The sequence below is a fragment of the Peromyscus leucopus genome, chromosome 2, assembly GCF_004664715.2.
Source record: "Peromyscus leucopus breed LL Stock chromosome 2, UCI_PerLeu_2.1, whole genome shotgun sequence".
Taxonomy (NCBI): Eukaryota; Metazoa; Chordata; class Mammalia; order Rodentia; family Cricetidae; genus Peromyscus; species Peromyscus leucopus.
Window position 1 is genome coordinate 54,959,147 of NC_051064.1, and position 25,801 is coordinate 54,984,947.

The following is a 25,801-nucleotide window of genomic DNA, read 5'->3' on the forward strand; positions in this document are numbered from 1 at the left end:
ACCTAAGGCTCAGGGAAAGTCACCCAAGCGGGTGCAGAAGGTTTGAAGGGCCAGAGGACCAGAACATCTACGTTGAGATAGTGTCTTCCAGACATGACAGGGAATCCACACCCATTAAATCTCAGCAATATGGTTGCCTAAATAAGACCTGCACAATGGCATCATCAGCTGACATAACACTGTGGATGGGGGAAACTTCACAAAGCCTCACCCCTAGATGAAGAACTACAGACTCCATGGTTGTTGAGAGGGAGAATCAGGTTTCCCCAGGCACAGGCTCCTTCATAGGCTCAAGTGGTCAGCCCTGAACACATACAAATAAGCAACAGTAAATGGATTCAATAGGGGTGTGTGTGTGTGTGTGTGTGTGTGTGTGTGTGTGTGTGTGTGTGTGTGTGAAACAATAAATCAGAAGAAGTCATGGATTTGAGAGGGAGTGGAGGGGGAAAACAGGAGGAGTTGGAAAGGAAGAGGAGTAGAAGTGATGTAAATACAGCACTCATCTGTGAAGTTCTCAAAAAATAAAAACGTGGCCAGCACCAGTCCATCACATGGCTACCGAGATGAGAGACATGGTCAGCTGAGACATGGCGAAGGTAAACACCTGTTTCTCGTCCGATCTGGCGTGTGCCCAGGTTGATCACAGGTGTTCCAAAAGCGCCCACCTCTCGCACTCCACAGCTGCTATTCCCAATCATACAGCCAGCGTGGGCAACCAGCTGTATGAACTGGTCAAACGGGACGTGCTTGACTGCCCGGAAATTGGGGTGATGCTCGATGCCCTTCTTCCGCATCACTCGGACCATCTCCTTGCTCCCTGTGAAACGAGAAGGTCGAAGGATCAGAGGCAGCCATTTAATGAATGAGACAAAGAAATCATTTGTAGTGGCCAGTATAGCCCTAATCCTCGTACCAGTCATTAGGAAAACTGTCACTGAACCCCCCCCCATATTTCCACTTTCTGGTGCTGGGGTTTTCAGGAGCAGCATGTAACACGTGTAGTCAGCTCTCTGCGTCTCATCTAGCTCACTCAGTAGCAGCTGGGGGTTTCACACAGAACTCAGCAAAGAGAGTTTATTTTATTAACGCCTCAGTATAAACGTTCACCTTAATTAAGAGGCTACCAACAAGCCAGCAGTTTCTAAGCAGGAAGGTCATAGATGCCATACATGAGCCGACTGAAGTGGCTTTGCCTAACTCTGCTCCCATTTCCCCGAATACAAACTCCCGCCTTTGGGAACTAAACTTGGAGGCAATGTGGATAGGGTCTGATACCACAGCTGGTATTTCATTTTAAAATACAGCACTTTAAGACAATTTACAGCTCTAAGAAAAAGTAATAATCTCCCCTCCCTTCCTTGGTTTTCTTTTCCCGTGTGTGTGTGCGTGTGTGTGTGTGTGTGTGTGTGTGTGTGTGTGTGTGTATGTGTGTGTATGTGTGTGTGTGTGTTCTCACATCTCTGCCTTCTTAGGCTGGAATTACAGGGAGGTCACCATGCCCTGCAGGCATCTACTTGTGCACATCGGATCTAAATTCATGCCCACTCTTTCATGGCAAGTTCTTAGCTACTAAGCCATATCCCAACCTCTTCTTTAGCTTTGGGGCATAAGAATTTCTAAAAAAAAAAAAAAAAAAAAAAAAGACTTACTGACTTACTTATGTGTGTCTGTTTGCCTGTGCAGGTTTATGGTACCTCCTGCATGCAGGAGCCCACAGAGGTCAAAAGCACATCAACCCCCTGGGAACTGGAGTGCAGACCACGGTGAGCGGCCACGTGGGAACTGAAGCCAGGTGTGCTGCATAAGCAGTCCACTTTTAACAACCCTAACCATCTCTAGTCCTGCTTCCTTATTTTTTGAAACAAGGTCTCACTATATAGACCAGGTTGGCCTGAAACTCTTTTCCTAGAATTTAAAAAAAAAAAAAAAAAAAAAAGATCTTTGATTTTATCCTTTTTTACTTATGTGTATGTATGGGTGTCTCTGGGAGGTATGTTCGTGTTCATGAAGGTGCTTGCTTATGGAGGCCAGAGGGGCTGACTCTGCCTTGGAACTGTAGTTACAGGCAGTTGTGAGCTGCCCACCATGGGTGCTGGGAAACAGACCCGGAGCCTCTAACAGAACAGCACAAGCTTTTAACCCGAGTCACCTCTCCAGCCCTGGCCGGGAACTTGTGAGCCTCCTGCCTCTGCCTCCTGGGTGCTAGGATTCCAGGTGAGTGCAGGCACACCGGGCCTCGGCTGTTCCAGTCACTCTCTTCTAGCCATGTGAGGACAAGTGGTTTGTCTGCCTTAGGGCAGACAACGCCCACACGACGCTCACCAATGGACAGAAGTCATCGGGCCACCAGAAGCTGTTTTTAAAACTTTCTCTAGGTGGCAAGACAGGTAGATGGGCTCAGGATTCCCACTCCCTGGAAGGTGACTGGCCACCTCCCTCCCTAAATGCCAGCCCTCATCTACAATGAAGGAGAATATGGCGCTCCAGAAGGTCCTCCTAATCCAAGGCTCCACTTTGGCTGAAGCCTAAGCCACGTGCACTAATCTAGTCTTCCCAGGAGCCCACCTCCCTGGAACCACAGGCACACGGGGCACTGAGCCACAGACTGACAGAGTCCCCCGCTGCTCCATGGACAGCAGAGGTGTGTGCAGGGACATGACTCATTTTCCTTTAAGTCAGAATGCTTTTTTCTTTGAGTCAGTGTCCCAAGGGATCTTCCCCTCAGCCCTGAGTAGCTGTGACTGCAAATACATACCACACTACACGTCAGGGTCCATTTTTTTTTAATAGAAGAAAACTATCTCTAATTCTAACATGTACACATTCCGGAAAGTTACTACGAACAGAGCACATCATTCGGAGGTAAGCAGATATATTATAATTACTTATGCAGAACTTAAAGGAACCAAAAGAATTAGAAAAGATTTTGAAATATTGCTGTATTACCTGATCAAAATCTGGGTTGAGAGTCCTGTTTTTTCTAACAGAAAAGGTTCTTCAGAAGTAAGATGGCAACAGCTTAGCATTTCAAAGAAATGTCCCACTTCTGTTACCAAAAGAATCCCAAGAGCGCTGCAGTGAGCGATGTCAGCTACAACAACGGGGATGTGAAAATCCCTCCTCCTTGCCTAAGGTCTCAGCACTAAAACTCACAGCTATCAGGCTGTGATCAACCACAGCAGGCCTGAGGGGGCTGGGCCTCGAGATCCAAACTACTTAAGCTCAAGCTCATACTTGGAAGCATAGCTAACATAAACAGGAAAGAAAACAAAAATTAACAATGAAGGCTATCTACTGCAGCCAGGGGCATCTTACTTGCTTAGAGACACTCTTGACCTTAACCTCTGAGGCTCATCTCTCACACCCTTGGAATTTATTCTCTGTGGAAACTGGAGGGGCAGGCTAAGCATGAGAGCAAACTGCAGGGCAGTGGGGTTCTTATAAACATTTACTTCCTGTTGTTTCTACCAGAGTTGACTAAGACATCACCACATCTTCATCTACAGCAGGATGGGTAACCTTGACTGGGATGCATTTCCAAAGGGCCTTTAATGATCAGTTGGGCAAGAACAGGCGACAGTCGAGAGGCAAGTGACAGAAATTAAGGTTTGAAAAGGCAGACAGCATAACTTCATTAAGTTCCATTACCTGCATCAATATTTGGAAACAGAACTAGGGTCCTCTTGTTAAATGAGATAAGTGCATCCAGTGTTAATTCAAACATCTTTATGGAATGCTTAATGTCAGTGGTCACGGGGTGCTGCAGTGCAACAATGTAATCTTTACATTTTACATCATCACCTGTTTAAAGAAAGGCGAACCACAGTGCTTCATTAGTTAGGACTCTTCTTGTTGTTGTTGTTGTTGTTTGTTTTTTTGAGGCAGGGTCTCACTGTGTAGTCCTGATGGCCTGGAACACATTTTCAAAAGTGAAAAGGGAGAGCGCCCTTCCTATTAGGGTTAGCAGAGGTCTAAAGGATGCGCTGATACAGGCGCAGATGATCTGCGTGCCCGATCCCCTGTGCCATGGCCCATAAGGCAGCACAGCTGGAACCCAGTGCTGTGCCGTGACTCAGCTCACTCCTGACCGGTAGCCAGAGGAATGCTGTCAGCTTTAACATGGGAGCTGGGGGACTTGTAATTATCCCTACAGTAGCAGCCAGAACACAGATGTCTACGGAGAGTAGTGTGCAGGACACAACCTCCTCTCAGTCTTCGCCCCCGTCCTCCATCTTCATTCTGCGTTTACCTATTATCCTGAAAACATGCAGAAGGCGAGTCTCTCGTCTCTGGGCTTTCCAGAGGATTTTCTCTGAAAGTGAGAGGATTCCCCCTCACACCCCCAGGGGCCTGGGAATTAAACCCAGAGTTCACTAGTCAGTAGCCAGCTACAGCCCCGGGGGTTGGGCTGTTAAAGAGCTTGTAAGGGACCGTTCTATACAATGTGTTGGTAAGGAGTACACACAAGCCTCAGGGGAAGAATTAGAATGACTTCTACTTCTCATTTACCTTCTACTTCGAGTGCAATTTTTTAAAAGCTTTATTTATTATCATTATTAGTGAGGGTTCATATGCATGCTATGACTTGTAGAGCATACCTTGCAGTAGTCTCCTTCCCTCACGTGGGTTCCAGGGATCAAACTCAGGCTTGGGGGCAAGTGCCCTTACCACTAGCTGAGCCATCTCACCAGCTTTTTTTTCCCCCAAAGATTTATTTATTTATTATGTATACAGTGTTCTGCCTACATGCATGCTCGCAGGCCAGAAGAGGGCACCAGATCTCATTACAGATGGTTGTGAGCCACCATGTGGTTGCTGGGAATTGAACTCAGGACCTCTGGAAGAACAGTCAGTGCTCTTAACTGCTGAGCCATCTCTCCAGTCCCCCATCTCACCAGCTTTGATTTTTTTTTTCTTTTGAGACAGGGTCTCATGTATTATTGCAGGATGGCCTTGAACTCAATATAGCTAAAGACTACTTTGAACTCTTGATCTCCTCCCAGAGCTAGGATTACAGGAATATGCCACCATACCTGGCTAGGTGTTTTCTGTTTGTTGTGGGTTTTTTTTTTTTTTTTTTTTTTCCATTCTGAGAAGGAAAGCTCAAGCCATTCTGTTGTAATATGACTAAATTTAAAATGTAGCTAATTTGGGCTCGTCAAATTATCTATTCCTGGCAGTGAAGACTGATACTTGCTGTTGGGATGCCTCTCATTATTAAAGCTTAACATATCTTTTGACCTTGCTAGTATTTTCATTGGGGTAATAGTAATGTTCAGGTGGCCAAGCTGCATGATATAAGTGGCCTGTAAACACGGTGAAAACAAAAGAAGCTGCTAGCAGAGAAGCAAATTGTGTTATCTGTACAAAATGTGTTGTTGCCAGATACAGTTTTGGTTCACTGTCTTATGTTTTCCATTTCACCGGTTTAAAATTAAAACAAGAAGCTGGGCATTGTGTGCACACATGTAAGCCCAGTACACGGGAGAATGAGGCAGGGATGCCGCCACTTTGAGACTAGCCTGGCCTATACAGTGTGCGCCAGGATAGCCACAGCTACACAGCAAGGCCCTGTCTAAAAATAAAGGAATAAATATAAAAACTAAAAACCCAGGTTTTGCTCTTTCCATAATGAAGTATAAACGGTCAAATAGGGCTTTAAGCTTGTATTTACAATCTCACTGCATTGTTTTCTTGATTTTTAAAAAATTAGGATTCTTTTGTGGGCCTGACGTGGGGGAGTGTCCATGCTACTGCACACATGTGGAGGTCAGAGGGCAAGTCTGTGGAGCCAGGTCTCCTCCACCTCTATGGGCTGTCCGGACTGCACTGTCGAGGCGAGTCTTCGCCTGCTGGGCATCTCGCTGGCCCTGCACTCTGGCTTTCTCATGGTTTCTTTTTATTCATTAGATTCTCAGTGACATATTTTCCATGATAAAAGGAAAGCTAACGGTATGATCAGAGCAGAATGCAGGAGTATTTACTCAAAAGAAGAATGAACAGACAAAGAAGAGAGAAGAGACCAGCTCACTCCACCAGCATTACCTAGATGGGACCCTTGACGGCTGCACATCTACCCAAGGTTAAGACTTACAGAAAATGGATCAATCCCTTTTCTGTTGTGATGTGTCTAAACTAAAAACATAGCTAATCTGGGCTCCTCAAGAAGCTCAGTGGGTAAAGGTGCTGGGCCTTGCTACTGGGCCTGACACCTGAGTCTGAGCCCAGGGGCCCACAAGGTGAAAGAATCGACTCCCACAAAGTGTCCTGCGATCTCTGAGTGTCCTGTGGGGTTTGGAGAGATGACTCAGTGGGTAGACTGCTTGGTGTGCAAGCCTGAGGACCAGCGTTCAAATCCCTAGAGCCCACATAAAAGACAGGTTTGAGCCAGGCATGGTGGCACGTACCTTTTATTCCAGGACTTGGAAGGAAGGCACAGAGAGGAGGAGCTCTGTGAGTTCAAGGCTGGCCTAGTCTGAATAGCAAGTTCCAGGCCAGCTAGGGATACACAGTAGACCCCATCTCAAAACAAACAAGCAAACAACAACAACAAAAACAACCAAAAGCCCAAAAACCCTCAACGTGGCATTATGTGCCATAACCCCAGCAATGAGGTACAAGGGACAAAAGAGTCTCTGGGGCTTGTTGCCCCCCAGTTTGGCCAAATCAGTCAGCTGCAGTTTCAGTGAGAGACCAGGTGTCAAACAAACAGCAACAGAGGAAAACACTAGACATCCACCTCCGGCCTCCACAGAGTGCACATGTGCACACACAAAAGTAAAAACAACAATTTTCCATACTAAAAAATAAAATGCAGCCAAGCGGTGGTGGTGGTGGTGGTGGTGGTGGTGGTGGTGGTGGTGGTGGTGGTGGTGGTGGTGGTGCACACCTTTAACCCCAGCATGCGGGAGGCAGAGGCAGGCAGATCTCCGGGATGGAGGCCAGCCTTCCAGGACAGCCAGGACTGTTACACAGAGAACCCCTGTCTTGAAAAACCAAGAAAAAAAAAATAGAAAAAGTAAAAGTACCCTAAGCTTACACTGGAAAATAATAAAATAAATGAGGTTTACCTACTTTCTAACCTTTTCACTATTACAGCTTTTACAGAAATGGATCATAGTATACACACAGTTTTACAGTGTACTTCCCCAACACTGTGTGCCTGTGTATCCATGTGCATGCATGTGCTCATGTGGAGGCCAGCGGGCAACACTGGCTATCTCCTCAGGTGCTCTCCACCCTACCTCTTGAGACGCCTCTCTCACCAAGTCCAGAGCTTACCAATTCGGCTGCACCGGCTGCCCCCACTGTCTCCTGCACCCCACCCCTCCCCACCCCACCACGCTAGGCAAGGACATACCACCACAGCTGGCTTTTTGATGTGGATCTTAGGGATCAAACTCAGGTCTTCATGCATGTATGCCAAACATTTGACCCAGTGAGCCATCTCCTTCTCCTTTTCTCCATTTTTTGATAAAGTAAGAATTGTGCTCCTGGACAAGTATGGTAGCATATGCCTGTAATCCTAGCACTTAGGAGGTAGATGCAGGAGGATCAAGAGTTCAAGTTTATCCTGAGCTATACAATAAGTTCAAGTCCAGACTACACTAGATCCTGTCTCAAAAAAGAAAAAAAAAAAAAAAAGAAAGAAGGAGGGAGGGAGGAAGGAGAGAGAGAGAGAGAAGGAAGGAAGGAAGGAAGGAAGAAAGGAAGGAAGGAAGAAAGGAAGAAAGGAAGAAAGGGAAAGAAAGAAAGAAAATGGAAGGCCAGCAGGTTAAGTCTGTGGACCTGAGTTCCACCCCAGATCACACTGTGGAAGGAGAGGACTCCAGAGGCTTGTGCCTGACCTCCACACATATGCACATCACGTTTTGGACATATACACATATGCATGTTTGCACATAATACTAAAATTAATTTTTTAAAAACTTCATCAATCCATATATTAAAACTGTTAAAGAACTATCCTTGTGAACACTACTCACTACAATATTTAGTGGAGTAAAAGCATTCCGTATACACAAACATAGCATAGATTTTAAAAATCAATCCAGTATTTCTATTTTATAGAAAACCTTGGAGGTAAAAATAGACCACAAAGCAAGAACTGTGAAGTAAAATCTTAGCTCTCTGGTCTCTAACGGAATATTAGGTCTATGAGTTTCCAAAAAGACTGAAATATACCCAACACTTTCTGACAAAAACAACCACTGGCATGGATAAAGTCTGACATACGTACCGAGCCACATCCGAATGATGCTCATATAGTCTTTATTCTTAGCTGAGAGCAGTTTGTCGTAGGAAGGGCAGCCTGCCAAAAGGATGCGGTCATGGTCCTCGCACATGGCTATCAGGTGCTGCTCCGCACTTCTGGTGCAGCACACGTGGTAATGAGCCAGTTTGGTGATAGCATGTCTGATAGAGTCATCAATGGTCCCACTGACCTCTCCCCCTTCAATGTGAAGGATTCGGATGTTCATCAAGGCAGCAGAGGTAGCCAGAGCCAGGGCGTCAAAACGGTCTCCATGAACGATCATGATGTCAGGCTTCAGGCGATTAAGGACATCCGGTAGCTTCACTAGAGCTAGGCCCACTGACTCTACCATGGCTGCTTCGTCTTCCCCTCTGACGATCGTATGGAGCCTGGTGTTGATGTCAAAGTCATCTTGCTCAATCATGCGATAAGTGTTTCTAAAGCAGAAGCAAAACAAGGGTGTGACCCCATGTTCTGACAAAAGGAAGCAGCAGTGATACTAACTCTGAAGGAGATACCTGTTGATATTTTTGCTTGCTAAAACAAGTCATTGAACTGAAGTATCAACTACAAATAAAGAGCAAAGACCATAAATGTTCCTATACCTGATTCATGCTGTTACACAGTCAGTCCCTCCCGCCCAGAACAAGATAAAGCCTCCCCTCGGGAGGCTCCGCTGTGCCCCTCCCAGGCAGAACCAGGAGGGAAAAACAGTGAGAGAGAAGTTTTCTTTTGGTCAGGGCTTTTACTTTTTATCACTCACCTATTTTTTTTTAAAAGAAGAAATTGATACTTTAATGGGGGGGCAGTAATCAAAACAAGCTCTTTTTTTTTTTTAAACCAAAAATTAATTAATTAGTTAATTAATTAAAAGGCAGGGAACCAGGATGCCTGGCGTGGCACTATACTATACATTTCTCTTAATTTTTTAAATTAATTCTTCAGTTAGTATGCAAAAAAGTAACAGGCTCATCATGACATTTTACACACACATACCATTGTATTTTCTTCTCCCCCTCTCCCATTCCTCCTCCCCACTCCTTAGCATCTCTTCTGCTCTCAGATCACAGAGTCCATGGCCCTCTCTGGTCCCCTCTCCCCTTCAGACGTCACCCTCCCTTCAATCCACTTTCTGTTTCATGTCTATGTATAGACAGTAATTCAAATCTATGTTCTACATGAGAAAGTGAACAGGCAGTCTGTCTTTCTGAATCTGGCTTATTTTGCTTAACATAATTCTCAGCAGTTCCATCCATTTTTTCTGAGTCATAATTTCATTTTTTTTTTTTATGGCTGGATAAAATTCCACTGTCTACACATACCACCTTTCCTTAACCTATTCATCTACTGGTCAGCATCCAGGCCGGTTCCGTTACTTGTCTATTGTGAATGGTGCCATAATAAGCATGGGTATGCAAGGATCTGCTGAGTACTGACTCAGATTCCTGAGAAGCACGGTGTTTAATTTCAAATGGTTTCAAACATTCCTAGTTGTGTTTTTGTGACTGAATGAGTGATTGTTTCTCATCCTCTGCCCATGTGTGTTCGTGTGCACACGCGCGCGCGTGCGCATGTGTGTGTGTGTGTGTGTGTGTGTGTGTGTGTGTCTAGGGACTGAGCTTAGGGCCTCTTGCATTCTAAGTAAGTACTGCACTATATCACCACACTATATCCCAAGTGCTGGTTTTATTTTTTATTTTGAGACAGGTCTCACTAAGATGTCTAAACAGACCTGAACTTAAAATTCTCCTACCTAAATCTTGAGAGCAATTGGGATTATACATCCACTAATTTAAGAATATTTTTCCAGAGCCTGTAAGGGGTAGCTATGGGAGAATTACCTCATAAAAGCTGTTCTGACACTCATAGAAACTGTAACTGTTTTTCTCAAAGAGTATTTTGTAATTTGAATTGAAGATTTACTCCTAATGTTTCTCAGTAATCACAGCACTACAGGCCGCACATTTATTTCTTATGATGTAAGAAAATGATACATAAAATGATCTATTTTAATGTCTTATAAAAGTAAATTATACAAGCCAGTAATAGGAGTATTCCTAAGTCCCACCTATTTGGGACCAGAGGCAGAAGGATCAGTTAAGTCCAAGACTTGGGAACCAGCCTCAGCAACAAAGCCTAAAGGAAATAAAAGGCAGCAAGCTGATGTATCCCACTATGTGGGAGGCAGAGACAGGAGGATCACCACCAGTTCAAGTCTAGCCTGGACTTCCTAGTGATTTCCATGTTAGCCTTGGCCACATAGAGAGACTCTGTCTCAAAATAAATAAAGATAGATAGACAGATAGATAGATAGATAGATAGATAGATAGATAGATAGATAGATAGATAGATAGATAGATAGATCCAGTGATTAAATAAATAAGCAAGCAAGTAAGCAAATGCAGCAAAAATAAGCCAGGCATGGGCACATGCCTGTATTCAGAACAAGGTCATCCTTGGCTACAAAGAGTCTGATGTCTGCCTGGGCTACAAGAAACCATCTCACAAAGCAAAACAAAAATCTCCCTAAAACAAAAACTAAATAATAAATAAAATTTGTAAAATGTATTCACATAGTTTAAAACTGAAAAGGTACAAGTTATGCGAAGTCTCTTACATTCTTGTCTCTCGTTACCAAGTTCCTTCAGTTAGAAGGGGATTTACACGTACATTTTCCTAAGTACTAGTTGATCTTCCTAGTCAATAGTCTCACCATCAAGTACCACCTTTCTACCTCAGTTTCTGTAGCAACTGCCACTTCCCAGGGAGCCTCCTTCCTACCAGCCTTCCTACACAAGCTCCGTCACAGAAGAGAGCCTACTGAGACTCTCACCTCTGGCTCGAACTACAACATCCTATCACTCAAGTAGACTACCTAAGATAGCCAGATTCATTTCAATGAAAAATGAATCGATGGGAGCTACCCATAAGCCTCCTCACCACTCCTAAACTGGTTCTTACAGAAAGCGGCCACTTGGAGTTTAGGAGCCGGCAGGCATTCTGCTGACTGCTCTGGCCATGCATTACCGTCATGCTTTTAAAGTAGTCTGAAAATGAGTTTGAGTGAGCGCTAGCTTCTTTCATACGTGGTGAGGTTCCAGCGGTCTTTGGAGGCTGCATGAACATTTTCATACCACAAGGGTGCACTAAATGTATGCAGAGAGCAAAGCCAAGGCTCCTTCCTGGTGTATTCACTACACTGTTCTCTCTCAGATGATCCTTTAATTTTCAAATATACTCTGCTTACAGTACAGACCTTAATGCCACACACATAAGTTAACAACCTTGACAATATAACATTTTAATTTACCTTACAGTAAATCAGACTTTTGTAGATCTTGTTCTATATAGTACTTTACATGTGATTAACCTGTAAACCAGGGTTGTTTTTGGTTGTCATTTTGTTTATCTGTTTGGAGACAGGGTCTTACTATGCAGCCCTCACTATGTAATCCGGGCAGGCCTCAAACTCAAAGCAATCCTCCTGCCTCTGCTTTCCAAGTAGTAGGATTACAGGCACACACACAGTTCAACAGGCCATTTTGAAGAACTGCCATCAGAACTCAAAAGACACCGTGGGGTGAAATCAGGGTGTCCTGTGGGAAAGCACAGGCTTAGCTTGCTTGGGGCTCTGGGCTCACCACCCACACACACACACACACACACACACACACACACACACGGTGTTTCTTCTGTGTGCACTAACAGCAGTATTTCCAGCTGTCAATTATCAAGTATCTACTGAAGAGCATCACTGGGACAGGCTTCATCACCGTGTTGTTTTTCATCCCGACTTATAACTGAAGTAACAGACTCTTCCCAAGTTCCCCACGTACATAGAGACTAAAAAGATCTGGGGTTTGACAGTAGGTCCATAGGCCACAAAACCCACGCTCTCCCAGACACACTGCTGACGAAGCGCAGGCAACCCTGGTCTCACCCATAGTCGTCTATCAGGTGAGAGCCCAGCACCACCACATCCAGCTCAAAGAACGAAGGCTCTGTCTTGATGCCGAACATGATCGGGGCCAGTTTGGAGTAATCTGCGCGGTTGCAGGTAGCAACGCAAACCCGAAGCTTCCGGTTATTCCCGTTCTTCTCCATGACTTGCTTTTTTTTAGTTGAGAGTTTCTTGAAATAGAGTTCCTAATGACACAAAAAGGAAGTTATTGTTTGTAACTGCAGAAAACTACCACTTTTCAGCTGAAGCACTGTCGGTCAGTGTCTGTGACCTTTGCTCCGCCCCTGACCCTCCTGCACGGCACCCTCACTGGTGTGTCAAGTGAGGAGGACACTCCAGCAGGCTGACCAGACTCCTCCCTTTCTCTCACTGGCGCCCTGGAATACAATTTTCATTCAAAAGATAAATAATTGAATTCTATGAAAGTGGCCTAATTGAACTAAATGGTACATGTGTGTGTTTTGGGGGGATGTCTGCCTGCATGAGCATGTGTTCATGTACATCCTCTTGTGTACATTGCTTTGATTGACACTTCTATACTTTCTTAAGATTGTAAAAGAGATTCTGTAATTTGACTCAAATGATTAACCAGTTCATCACTTCTGGAATCATTTCTCATGATGTACTTTTTCCAAATAGTTCCGTCTTTGAAAAACAAAACCTAAAGGACTCCATATCATATGTATAAATGTCTGTGAGCCAGCTATGAATCTCTTTGCCTATTTTCTTGTGCTTTATTTAGCTTTCATAATTTCTTCATTTTTTAATTTATTTTTTATTTTACAAAACCATTCAGTTTCACATAACAGCCACAGATTCCCATGCTCCCCCCCCTACCCCCACCCCCCCATTCCCACCTCCTCCAGAGTCTGTGTGTTCAAGACCATACTAAGGAACAGAGCCAAATGTGGTGACACATGCCTTTAACCCCAGTACCAACCATAGAGACCTGGAGGTCTGTACAGACAAGCAGTGACAAATAAGTGAGGTAGCTAGGCTAAGAGTCAATGAGAGGGCAGAACAGCAAGGAAATAGAAGCCTGGGTAGACAGGAAGTCGAGCATTTTGGAAGCTGCAGAGCTGGTGAGGTAAGGTTGGTTGGTGGCTCTCACTATTTCCCTGATCTCTAAGGCTTTCATCCCTAAAAAAAAAAAAAAAAAGATAAATAAATATCAGCATTAGCTTAAAGGTACTTACTAAAAATTAAAAACAAAAAAAAAAAAACAAACAAAAAACAAAAACACTTGGTATACTCACAAGTGAGCCCAACAAAGCAGACCATAGAAATCTGGGTAGAGAATCATCTATCTGGTTAACTCCCTCATTTTACTAAAGGGGAGACACTGGTCTAGAGAGAGAAAATGACTTCCCCAAGATTCAGATCACGTCTTGGGAGAGCATGTCTTGGCCCTCACACAACACGCTCTCTGGGGAAGACAAAGGTGCGCAGAGGGAAGCTCCACCTCTAAGACCTGGTCCGCACCTCCGTGCTGAGCCTCCAAGTCGACTCCAATGCCACCGACAGCTCGGCTGTACGTCCCCAAGGCCCCTGAAAGCCAGTGTCCCAAACTGAACTCATTTTCTCCTGCAAAGCTGTCTCTCCTTGTTGTCCCCTGACTCAGTGATGCACTAGGACTCAGCCAAAGGCCGCTCTCTTGCCATTTCCGCTTCAGTTCCTCACCTCCTAAGGCCATCAATTCCCCCTCCAGCTTTTGCCGTTTCCTCCAATTGACCCCCAGCCCTTCCCTTAGATGAGCCTCGTCTGTCTGGGTCTAAGAGTTGTGCCCGTCCCTGTCCTGCCGTTCTCCCAGAGACTCTCAAAGTGACGCTTACAAGTTCATAGGTCTGACTGTCACGCCAACCAGCAGACCTCACTATGGGATAAAATGCAAATTGCTAATCTGGACCTCATCGCATTTTTTAAACCACATCTCTCCGACCTTTACTCGTGTCAAAGATCCAGCACATCAAAATGCCTGTGGTCCCACGAGTGGATCTACGCCAGCCTTAGATCTCAGCACCCGCACCTACACCTTCCTTTTTCCCCTGCCCACACTCTCCTCCTCAGGCTTCAAACCCAGCCAAGTGTCACCTGGAAAGACTTCACATAAGCCCCAGGTCCTTCTCACCCCATCCCTTTAGATGCCACCTCCCTTTCATCACTGTGGTCCTGCCACATACATGAAGACACTTTAACTCCTCTGCCTACCATCTTCCCATCTGCCCTCACCCCACACCCTTCACTTATAAAGTCAAAAATCAGAACAAGCAATGTTTGATTTAGGGGACTTGTCTCTACACGCCATGTATCATGTAATCCCAGCACTTAGAAGGCTGAGGCAGGAAGACCCAAAAATCTTGGATGCCATGAGATGAGGAAGGGACAAAGAGATGGGGGAGGAGAGAGCCACCAGGAAGGGCGGGTGGGACTTGTTTTATGAAACACTTTAAACTTTCCAGTAGCAGTGTTAAGTTTACCTCATGGATTCTGACCTCAGTGCTTCGGTTTGAGGAAGTACAGCGATATCTGGAACTTGAACTATGAACCCAAGATGTGATGGGAGCGGTTCTGCCCCCCACCAGGCTCAGCTGATGGGAGTGGTGCTGTCCCCCGCCCCCTGCCCCCACCCCTGAGGCTCAGTCTTCTGATGTGGGTACACTTCCGAGTGAGTTCCCTGACGGTGCAAGTGTCCCATGACGAGGACCACTCTGAAAGCATACTACCCAGCAGAGGCTAATCCTACCCAATGAAAAGCTCTCTAACTGTCAAATGAGCGTTCTGCCGAGAGTCTAAAGCACTGCCTAATTGTTAGAGACAAAACCGTTCTTCCAGAATGGATGTCCTAAGTGTTCCTGCACATAACCCTCCCTCCACTGACCAAATGTGAGCTGACTAAATTGTTGGGACATTTAACTTGCTGGGTGAGGCAAAGCAAACAGCTGGAGTTGGTCAATTTATTTTTCGTGGAACAGTAAATATTCCATCTGGTAGAGCTTTGTGTTTACCGGGTTACTGAGCGATTGTCCTAACTAACCCGTTAGGTATAAATTATGAAAGCACAGGGTTCTTTTTCTCTTTTTAAGGCAAAGCATTTTAAGAAAATAAAGTAGATCTTAAAACCTTTTAAAGAGGAGTAGTTCTTGAATATTAAAAATTAATTATTTCATACTGGACATGGTAGGGCACACCTTTAATCCCAGCACTTGGGAGGCAGAGGCAGCTGGATCTCTGAGAGTTCCAGACCAGCCTGGACTACACAGAAGTTCCAGGGCAGCCAGAGTTCCATGGTAAGACCCTGTCCCAATAAAAAAGCAGATAAATAAATAAATACACAAATTCATGATTGGGTGGTATATCCACATGGCTTCAGATGAAAAAGCCACAGCACACCTCAGAATACGAAGTCTGCCAGGCTGTTCTCTCTGCCACATGGCTCTTCCCCGAAGCTCACAGGACTGCTCTGCTCTCCCTTCCTTTCTTTGCCGTCTCCTTGCCTCTCCCGGTCCCCTTCATTGTTATCTGGGCTTATTTGTGTTTTCTTATTTGTTCTTTTTGTTTCTTTTTTCTTTTGAGACAGCCCTGGCTGGCCTGCCCTGGCACTCATTACATAAGCCTCTGACTCATGGTATCCCACCTGTCTAAGCATCCAAAGTGCTGGAATTACAGGCATGCACCATCCCCCTATATATATATATATTTATTTATTTATAAATACATATAACCTATAGTATGCAATTGGTAACATTTTACAAGCTGTTGCTGCATTTTTTTACTTTTAAAATACTTATTGTTATGTTTCTGAATTAAATGGGAACACGGAAAATTTAAAGGCAATGGAAACACCAAACCGACTGTGCCAGGTGTCAGCTTTTCAAATAAATGAAGGGTTATAAGAGCCTTGAAAATAAAACACTGACTGACTAAGAACTTACTGAGTCTTTAGTCTGTGTAGCGCACTGCACAGAAAACTGAGGTCAGTACGGAGCTGAGAAAGGCCTCATTTCTGATTTTAGGAACCAACATTATGGAAGGTGGCCCCAGAACACAACAGACCCCAACCATTTTGCTTTCACAAATAAGAGCAACAGAAATCAGAAACTTTAACAAACTATCTGTTATTTGTTCTGGATAAAATATTTCCAGAGGGCTGGAGAGATGGCTCAGAGGTTAACAGCACTTGACTGCTCTTCCAGAGGTCCTGAGTTCAATTCCCAGCAACCACATGGTGGCTCACAGCCATCTGTAATGAGATCTGGTGCCCTCTTCTGGCCTGCAGTCACATATGCTGTATACATAATAAATAAATAAATCTAAAAAATGTTTATTAATTAAAAAAAAATTCCCAGAGGCACTTTTTTTGTTGTTGTTTTTTGTTTTTTGAGACAGGGTTTCTCTGTGTAGCTTTGTGCCTTTCCTGGAACTCACTCTGTCGCCCAGGCTGGCCTCGAACTCACAGAGCTCCGCCTGCTCTACCTCCCAAGTGCTGGGATTAAAGGCGTGTGCCACCACTGCCCAGCTCAGAGGTACTTTTTTAAAACCTATTATTTGTATTTTTATTTATTATGTATACAGTGTTCTGCCTGCATGCATGCCAGAAGAGGGCATCATATCTCAACACAGATGGTTGTGAGCCACCATGTGGTTGCTGGGAATTGAACTCAGGACCTCTGGAAGAGTAGCCAGTACTTTTAACCTCTGAGCCACTTCTCCAGCCTGTTTTTGTATTTTTGAGACAGAGTCTATACATCCCTAACTGTCCTGGGATTTTCTCTGCAGACCAGGCTGGCCTTGAACTCACCGAGATCGGCTTGCCTTTGCTTTCTGAGTGCTGGGTTTAAAGGCTCACACCACTAAAGACACATTTTTATACTGAAGATAGTGACCAGCATATAGGATGAGTAATGTGACAAAATGGACTTAAACTACTTAAAGGGAATTTGTTTCATAAAGCACAATGTAAAGCAAGATAAAATTTGCTTCTTTACATAGTGGAATATTAGACAAAATTAAAATCAATCAAAAGTTGTCAGTGCATACTATATATCTCCATCCAAAAGTCCGAGGCCCCAAACTTTGGAGAATGCAAACGGTTTTGAGCAATGGAGCCAGTGGAATGGAATGGCCTGCGGGTAAAAGTGGAGGTCAAAGGACTAACTCCAGTATCAGTCCCGCAAGCTGAAGGAGAGTTAGGACACACAGACAAGGAGCGAACCAGCATGCTTCTGAAAGACTTCTGGGAGATGGGGGGCACCACAGGAATGCCAAGGCAAACACCCAAATAAACAAACACAGCAGGAAGGAAAGGCTGCCAGGCTGAACACTGGATCAGTGGACCAGACAATAAGAGAAATGGGAGGACACAGGGGCTTCATAAAATGCCCAACCCAGAGCCCACCTGCAAGGACTTCCAAATCTGGGGCCCATCCCATCTCAACGGGGGCTGTCAGCTTGCTTCAATCGAGCTTTTTACTTCCTTTCTCTGCCAATTCTTTGCCTGCCTCACCAACTCCCTGCTACACTTTCACCTTGTTAGAGACAGGCTGTCTGTTGTCTCCCCGGCCCCTTCCAGGATCCCAACATATGGGACTGCTGGGATTACAGCCGTTTGAATTATACAACTGATTTCACCCGGTTCTGAGGACCCAGACCAGGTCAAGTTTTCAGCTTGACACCCTCCACCAACCACCACCGGCCATCTCCCGGGCTCCAAGAAATGGCAATGCTCCATACCACATTCCACTCAACCGTGCTTTAAAAATGCTGCAAAAGGTGGTAGTGTCAATGTCCCAAACACGAGAAAGTGTTTTCTGTAAGGACGCTTGTGCAAGTAGTCACCAGCTGAGGAAACCATAGTAAACACTGCTAAGCGCTTTCAGCCAGTACTGTGCTAACAGAGCGTTATAAGCATCGTTCCACCCTATCTTATTCACTCCACTATACAGGCAGGGATACTGAGGTAAAGAAAAAAAAAATCCTCTTGCTCTAAATCACAGTTAAATATAGTTAATGACTGACAGAACCACTAAGGTCACTGCCCTACACACCCTCTGCCTTGTGTGTACACTCACAAACATCTACGAACGCAAGCCTTTCTGAAGAACTTGACACACACCTTCCTTTCCTGCAGAGCAGATGGAACTCGCCGCAATAAAATGGGCTGCAGAGTTCTCAGAACCCCGCGGCCCCGCTGTAATTCAGTGTGGCATTCCTTCCAGAGCCCCGACAGTTGGGCTAAACCATTATCTTTACGGTTAAACTGTACCCCCGCCACACCCCTCCTATCTGAGGAGCAAAGCCTAGCCCTGTGCTCGGACGATTTTACAAGCTTGTTCAGGGATGGATCCAGACGCCTACTAAATTCCCAAGGAGGCCAAGAGGCCAGATGGTCAGTGTTGGGCGGGTCTCCGAGCTCGTTTCCCAGAGCAAACCCTCTCCACCCGGGGCAGCGGCGGCCCAGCAGCTCTCTCGCGCCTCCACCCCGGGACCCAGGGCTGCTGCGCTGCCCGCTGCCCGCTGCCCGCTGCCCGCTGCCCGCTGCCCGCTGCCCGCTGCCCGCTGCCCGCGGGGACGGGCCGGAGCCTGGCCAGGCCTACCTCTGCACGCGCCGGGGCCCATTCACCCGCACGCTGAGCCTGACAGCTCCGGGATCCCACGTCGGAGCCCCGCACCCGGCGGCAGAGGCGCCCTGCCACGCAGACCCGGGGCACACGGTGGTGCGAGGCCCACAGCCGCAGCGGGAGGTGTCGGAGAGCGGCGCGAAGCTCCGTGAGTCACCGACTGACTCGTGGCCCTCGCCGGGCTCGTTCCCTCGGGCGCCACCTCAGCACTCCGCGCTCCTCTAGCCGGCCCGGACGAGCGCAGCCCCGGGCTTCCGCGACGCGCGCGACGCTCGATGACTCGGCGCTCCACCGGGCCGCGGCGCCGGCCGACGTCCCCCTGCGCCCCCATTCCCGCGGAGCGCCGAACGGTCGATCGCCCCGCCCGGCCACGGCCCCGCCCCCTCCTCGGCGTCTTTCTGGTCGCCCCGGGCGGTTGCAGAGAGCGCCTTCCGCTGTCGTGTCAGCTCCGGCAGTGGCGTCCACCCGGGTTGCCGATCCCAGGTCTCGCCTGGGGGGTGTCCTCTCCTCTGGCGAAGCCCACAGTGAAGCCCGAGTTTTCCCACGAGATGCTTGTTTCAGCCTCGCACTCAAGCTGGGAGTCATCTCATGGCCCAGGCACCAAGGCAATGCTCTGTATTCCTATTTCCAGAGTGGTCTCTGGAATTCAGACTTGCCAAGCCTGCCAGGAGGCTCTGGTGGGGTGCCGAGGGAGAAGACATACTAGCTGAGCCGAACAGTCAACTATGCGTCTCCGACCACTCCAGGGAACTAGGCAATTCTGGTACCGAATCTGGGCGTCCTTGCTTGTGCCCCGAGAAGCCAGGTTCAGGCACCCATCTTCCATAAGCCGAGAACAGCCGAATCAATAGCACAAAAAAATTAATTCAATGTGGCCATATTGGAAAGAGGAACAAAGAGATCCAAAGATACGCTCCCCACTCCCCCCTCGTTTTGGAAGCCCTAAATTGAGGTTAAAATACAGAGAGTTGGGGAGATGTGCACATCTAAGCGGTCCAGGCCACGCTGTAGTCCTGTCTGTCCATCGTTGTCTGGATTCCAATCTCCCCAGTAAAGTGTCCCGTGTGAAGTCTGTTTCCAGCACCAGGATTCAGCCTTGTCCTTCTCCCAGCATGAAATTCTTGGGGAAATTCCAGTTTGGCTCCATTGTTTAAATAGTCTGATAGATTGAGGGACACAGATGTCTCTGCCAGACTGGTGGCAACTCCGAGACCCAGGAAGGGGAAGAGGGACCTGTGCAGCTAGCTCCTGATGAAGTGCTGGCTTTTTTGTTTGTTTGTTTTAAGATTTTATTTTATTTTTAGTGTGTATTTGGGGTATGTGCACATTAGAGTGCAGGTGCCCATGGAGTCCAGAAGAGGGGATCAGATACACTGGGACTGGAGTTACAGGCAACCGTTCCTCCTGACATGGTGGAATTAATTGGCCACACCTTGTGCAGGAGAATGAGGAGCCAGACAGTAGTCTGAGCAACATACCTGCTTCCATGTCTCAAACAAGAAAAAATCATCACAAGTGAAACATTTAAAGCTATTTTTTAGTTTTTGGACACAGGATCTGACACTGTACCCAGCTAGCTGAAGCTGGCAGGGGATTCACTGTGTGGTCCAGAATGGTCTTAAATTCACAACAGTCCTCCCGACTCAACTTCTAGATGCTGTGATTAGAGGCTTGATCCACCAGCCTGACTAAGTGGCACCATTTAAACAATCTAGCAATCCTTGGGGTTTCTTGCTATAAAGCTAATGGCAAACCGCATCGAACTTTTGCATCTTGTAATCTGCTTCAGTTAAGGATGAAGCTCTGGTTTGCATGATATTTATTGTTGGATCCATGTTGGATCCAGCACAGGTCACATCATCCTGAAAAGTACGGTTAGTGGTTTTGTACAAAGGTGCCATCATGTACCTTCCTTCCTGAGGTCAGAGTAATCCTGTGTTTGTAGGACTAATCCTACTCTGTAGGATTAACCAAGCTGCCATTCATGTTTCTAACACACTTCAGATCACGTCTTTTCCAAATATCACTTGGGCTGCTTGGTGGAGAATGGACTAGCTGAGAATCAAGAATTGGTGCCAGTGAAACTGGACTGAAGTAGATAGATAAATAATTTATTTGGCTATAAGACTGATGAAACTTATGATTGATTAATTATAAGAAATTAGTAAAGAATGACTTCCAGGTTTCTAATTTTAGTAATTGGTTGGATGCTGGTGGCACTCAATAGGGTGACAAAGGCTAGGATGATGAGCAGGTTTGGGAAGAAAATATAAAAGCTTTCATTTGGAGTATGATATATCCGAGAGTCACAGGCAGCTACCAAGTAGCTAATAAGAGATATGAATCTGGACATAAATTCAGAATCCTCCAGACAAAAAAATGGCTTACTAGTTCCTACCATTGCTGAAACAAAGTGCTACAGTTTAGTGCCTGACAACAATGTGCATTCCTTAGCTTAGGCTTCTGAAGGTCAAGAGTTAGCACAGACTTCCGGGGACTGAAATCCAGGTGGTAACAGGGTACCTGCCTTTGGGAGGCTGAAACAGAGAATTCATTTGCCTTTCCTTGTGGAGAGTGACAACATTCCTTGCCTTGTCAGCACTCACAGAAAGGCTTTCCCTGCCTACGACTCTTCTGCTTTCCTTTCACTTAAAGAGACTCTTAGAACAGTAAAGTTGAGGCTCCCCAGTGGTCCAAGGTTAGCTTCCTGGCATAAAATACTTAATCACATCTGCAAATTCTGTCTCCAAAGAAGGGATAAGACATTTCACAGGAGCCATTATGTTGCCTGCCATGAGTCATATTGGAAATCATGGAAGATGTTCAAGAGAGGCATCTGGCTTTTAAAATTACATGCCACATCACTACATAGCCAGTGTAGAAAGTTAAAACAAACTAACTTCAAAAATAATGTTTAGCTGGGCATGGTGGCCCATACTGTAATCTTAGCACTTGGGAAGCTGAGGCAGGATGATTGCCATGAGTTTGATGTCAATCTGGGATATAGAGAAAGACACTGCCTTATAAAACAAACAACAAAATAGTGCTTGACAGGTAAGACAGTTCAGCAGGTAAATAATGGCACTCGCCACCAAGCCTGCGGCCTAAGTCTGATTCTCAGGCCCCACACGGTGGTGGAAAGATAAAATCCACGCCCAAGGGTTGTTCTCCAAACTCCATGTGTACACTGTGACATGTGCACACACATAAATTAAATGTAATAAAAATTTTAAAAATAAATAATGTTTAATGCTTATTTTTATTTATCATGAAATCTAGAAATGAAAATCAGAAACAAAAGGGGGCATAACAACAGATACTGAGGAAATTCAAAAAATCATCAGGTCACACGTTAAAAACCTGTATTCCACAAAATTGGAAAATCTAAAAGAAATAGATCTGGATCAGGCCCTCTGAATAGGTGTGACAGTTGATTGGTTGAATCAAGATCGGGAGCAATAGGCAGTGTGACAAGTCCTGTGCTCATTGCATGAGTTGGCTGTCTGAAACCTGGTGCTTATGCAGGGACACTTGGCTCAGTCTGGGAGGAAGGGACTGGACCTCCCTGGACTGAGTCTACCAGGTTGATCACAGTCCTCGGGGAGGTGGGAATGGGGGTGAGCTGGGGGTAAGGGAGGAGGTGGGAGGGGGAGAATAGGGGAACCCGTGGCTGATATGTAGAACTGAATGATATTGTAAAATAAAATTAAAAAAAAAACTGCACAGAGAAACCCTGTCTCGAAAAACCAACAACAACAAAGAAATAAATACTTTTCTCAATAGATACCACTGACCAATGTTAAATCAAGATCAGATAAACAGTTTAAACAGACATATAACCCTTAAGGAAATAGACTTTATTAAAAGTCTCCCAATTTAAAAAAAAAAAAACAACTACCCAGGGCCATATGGTTTTAGCTCAGAATTCTACCAGACTTTCAAAGAAAAGCTAATGCCAATACTCCTCAAATCATTTCACAAATTAGAAACAAAAAGAACATTGGCAAAATTTATTTTATGAGACCACAGTCACACTGATACACAAACCACACAAAGACTCAACAAAGAAAAAGAATTGCAGGTCAGTTTCCCTCATAAACAGATGCAAAAATACTCAATAAAATGCTTGCAAACCAAATCCAAGAACACATCAAAAAGATCATCCATCCCCATCAAGTAGGCTTCATCCTAGAGATACAGGAATTGTTCAACATATGAAAATCAGTCTATATATTCCTACCTCTGTTATAAATATCTTGTGTATTGTCACAATTTTGAAGTCATCGTTCTTTACCATACATTTTCTTATAGACTGCTTACCTTGTTTACATTTAGCCTTAGTCCTTAGGTTATTTCGGTAGATAAGACTTATAGATTTATAGTCACCTATGCTTGTCATCTCTATAGTTACATTATTAGGTTATCCAGATTTACAGATACATAGGTCAGATGGACAGGTAATCTTCAAACACTTCCTAGACCTAGAGAATATGGCATTTAAATAACTTAGAATTCTGTTGACATGAGACACAATTGCTCCTGGCAGCACTAATTTGATCCCAAGAGAATGTTGGGCTTCTAAGACATTTCCATTTGGAAGTTTGTCTTCTTGGCACAAAATGGCCTACTGGGCAAAGAACTGCCCTTGCCTCGAATGCTGACAGTATGAATGCTGTCCTTTCTGGACAAGCGGGACACAAGGAAAGCAACCACTGTACCCTGCCAAGACAGGGTAAGATGGTCTTTCAGAATTCCTGTTTCTGAAAATGGTCTGTCAGATACTCTAGGCCTGTAGCCAATTTGAATGTACCAACAATGCTGAGAAACATTAGGTGACTGTCCAGGCTGCCGGCTGTTTCTGTCTACTCTTGCAACATTCCTGAAAGTTGCTTGCATCCATCTACCATTTCTCAGGTACCATTATATTCCTTCTCAGGTCTTTGATGGGATTGAATACTAGCAGTTATAGTTACAACTCAGTATGTATATATAATATCTTAGATAGAACATATTAAGTATTAGATTCAGGTTCTTTGGGATAGGACACCTTTTGGAATGATCTTTGTAACATACCATTTACCTACACTCTAGACTTCTCTGGATTTTAGTATGTGTTTCTTGCTTGATATTGTTCACATTGATTGTAGTTCCATCTTATCTAGGTCATTATCTCTCATTACTCCTGGACAATATTTGATAACCATTCCTTTGTATATAGTCTTGTATTAAGTTAGAACCTTCTTATTTAGACAAAAGGGGGGAGATGTAGTGGGTAGCCATTCCAGCTTTGGTCTGGAAGTTCCAACCCCCATTGAGGCTTCCGCAACTATCACGCCTACAAGGCAGGGCCAAGAGAGGGCCCTGAAGACCCGAGATCCAGATGCACCGCCCTCTCTTGGTTCCCAGACCCTGGACGCTGGAGGTTGACTGAGCAGAGTTCTCCTGAGAACACCTCCGGACTGCGCTAGGGTCTTCCCAGACCCTGCGACCTACCTATACCTTCATTTGTAAGTTACACCATTAAATAAACCTCCCTTTAACTATGCGGAGTGGCCTTAATAATTTCACCAATAAATGTGATCCACCATACAAACTGAGAGAAAAAAAAAAAACACATGATCATCTCATTTGATGATGAAAAGACCTTTGACAAAATTAAATGCCCCTTCATGATAAAAGTCTTGGAGATTAGGCATAAAAGGGACATACCTAAACATAATAAAGGCAATTTACAGCAAGCTGATAGCCAACATTAAATTAAATGGAGAGAAACTCAAAGCAATTCCACTAAAATCAAGAACAAGACAAGGTTGTCTACTCTCTTCCTATCTATTTAATATAGTACTTGAAGTCTTAGCTAGAGCAATAATACAACTGAAGGAGATCAAGAGGATACATACTGAGAAGGAAGAAGTCAACATATCATTTTTTGCAGATGATATGATAGTATACATAAGTGACCCCAAAAATTCTAACAGGGAACTCCTACAGCCGATACACACCTTTAGTGAAGCGGCAGGATACAAGATAAACTAAAACAAACAAAAAAAAATCAGTAGCCCTCCTATACACAAATGACAAATGGGCTGAGAAAGAAATCAGGGAAACAACACCCTTCACCATAGCTACAAATAATATAAAATATCTTGGAATAACTCTAACCAAGTAAGTGAAAGACCTGTATGACAAAAACTTCAAGTCTTTGAAGAAAGAAATTGAAGAGAGTATGAGAAGATGGAAAGATCACCTATGTTCATGGATTGTTGGGATTAACATAGTAAAAACAGCCATTCTACCAAAAGCAACCTACAGATTCAATGCAATCCTTATCAAAATTCCAACACAATTCTTTACAGACATTGAAAGGACAATAGTCAACTTCACATGGAAAAATAAAAAACCCAAGATAGCTAAAACAATCCTGTACAATAAAAGAACTTCCCAAGTTATCACCATCCCAGATTTCAGACCATACTACAAAGCTATAGTAATAAAAGCAGCATGGTATTAGCATAAAAACAGGTTGATCAGTGGAATTGAATAGAAGACCCAGACATAAATCCACACACACCCATGGACACCTGGTTTTGATAAAGAAACCAAAAATACACAATAGAAAAAAGAAATCATCTTCAACAAATGGTACTGGTCTAACTGGATGTCTGCATGTAGAATGCAAGTAGATCCATATCACCTTGCACAAAACTCAAGTCCAAGTAGATCAAAGACCTCAACATAAAACCAGAGACACTGGAACTAACAGAAGAGGAAGTGGAGAATAGCCTTGAACACATTGGCGAGAGGACCACTTCCTGAACAGAACACTGATAGTAAAGGCACTAAGATCAATAATAATAAATGAGACCTCATGAAACTGAAAAGCTTTTATAAGGCAAAGAACACTATCAATGGGGCAAAAATGCAGCTTACAGATGGGAAAAGATTTTCTCTAACTCCACATCTGACAGA

The 25,801-nt window shown here is 44.8% G+C and overlaps 1 protein-coding gene across 3 annotated transcripts in view; it reads right to left on the bottom strand.

Annotated features, from left to right (window-relative positions):
- Positions 1-25,801, bottom strand: part of Gne (glucosamine (UDP-N-acetyl)-2-epimerase/N-acetylmannosamine kinase) — a 56,215-nt gene that overhangs the window by 16,492 nt on the left and 13,922 nt on the right. Inside the window, exons 1-5 of one of the 3 annotated variants that reach the window (XM_028894741.2) lie at positions 18,809-19,102; positions 12,195-12,400; positions 8,240-8,691; positions 3,649-3,801; positions 605-817 (exon numbers count right to left, since the gene is read on the bottom strand). In XM_028894741.2, coding sequence (XP_028750574.1) covers positions 605-817; positions 3,649-3,801; positions 8,240-8,691; positions 12,195-12,358 — 982 coding nt within the window. In that variant the 5' untranslated portion in view covers positions 12,359-12,400; positions 18,809-19,102. Of the gene's footprint in view, positions 1-604; positions 818-3,648; positions 3,802-8,239; positions 8,692-12,194; positions 12,401-13,155; positions 13,174-18,808; positions 19,103-25,801 lie in introns of those variants that run through there. The other 2 variants (XM_028894740.2, XM_037202562.1) reach the window with 2 other exon arrangements.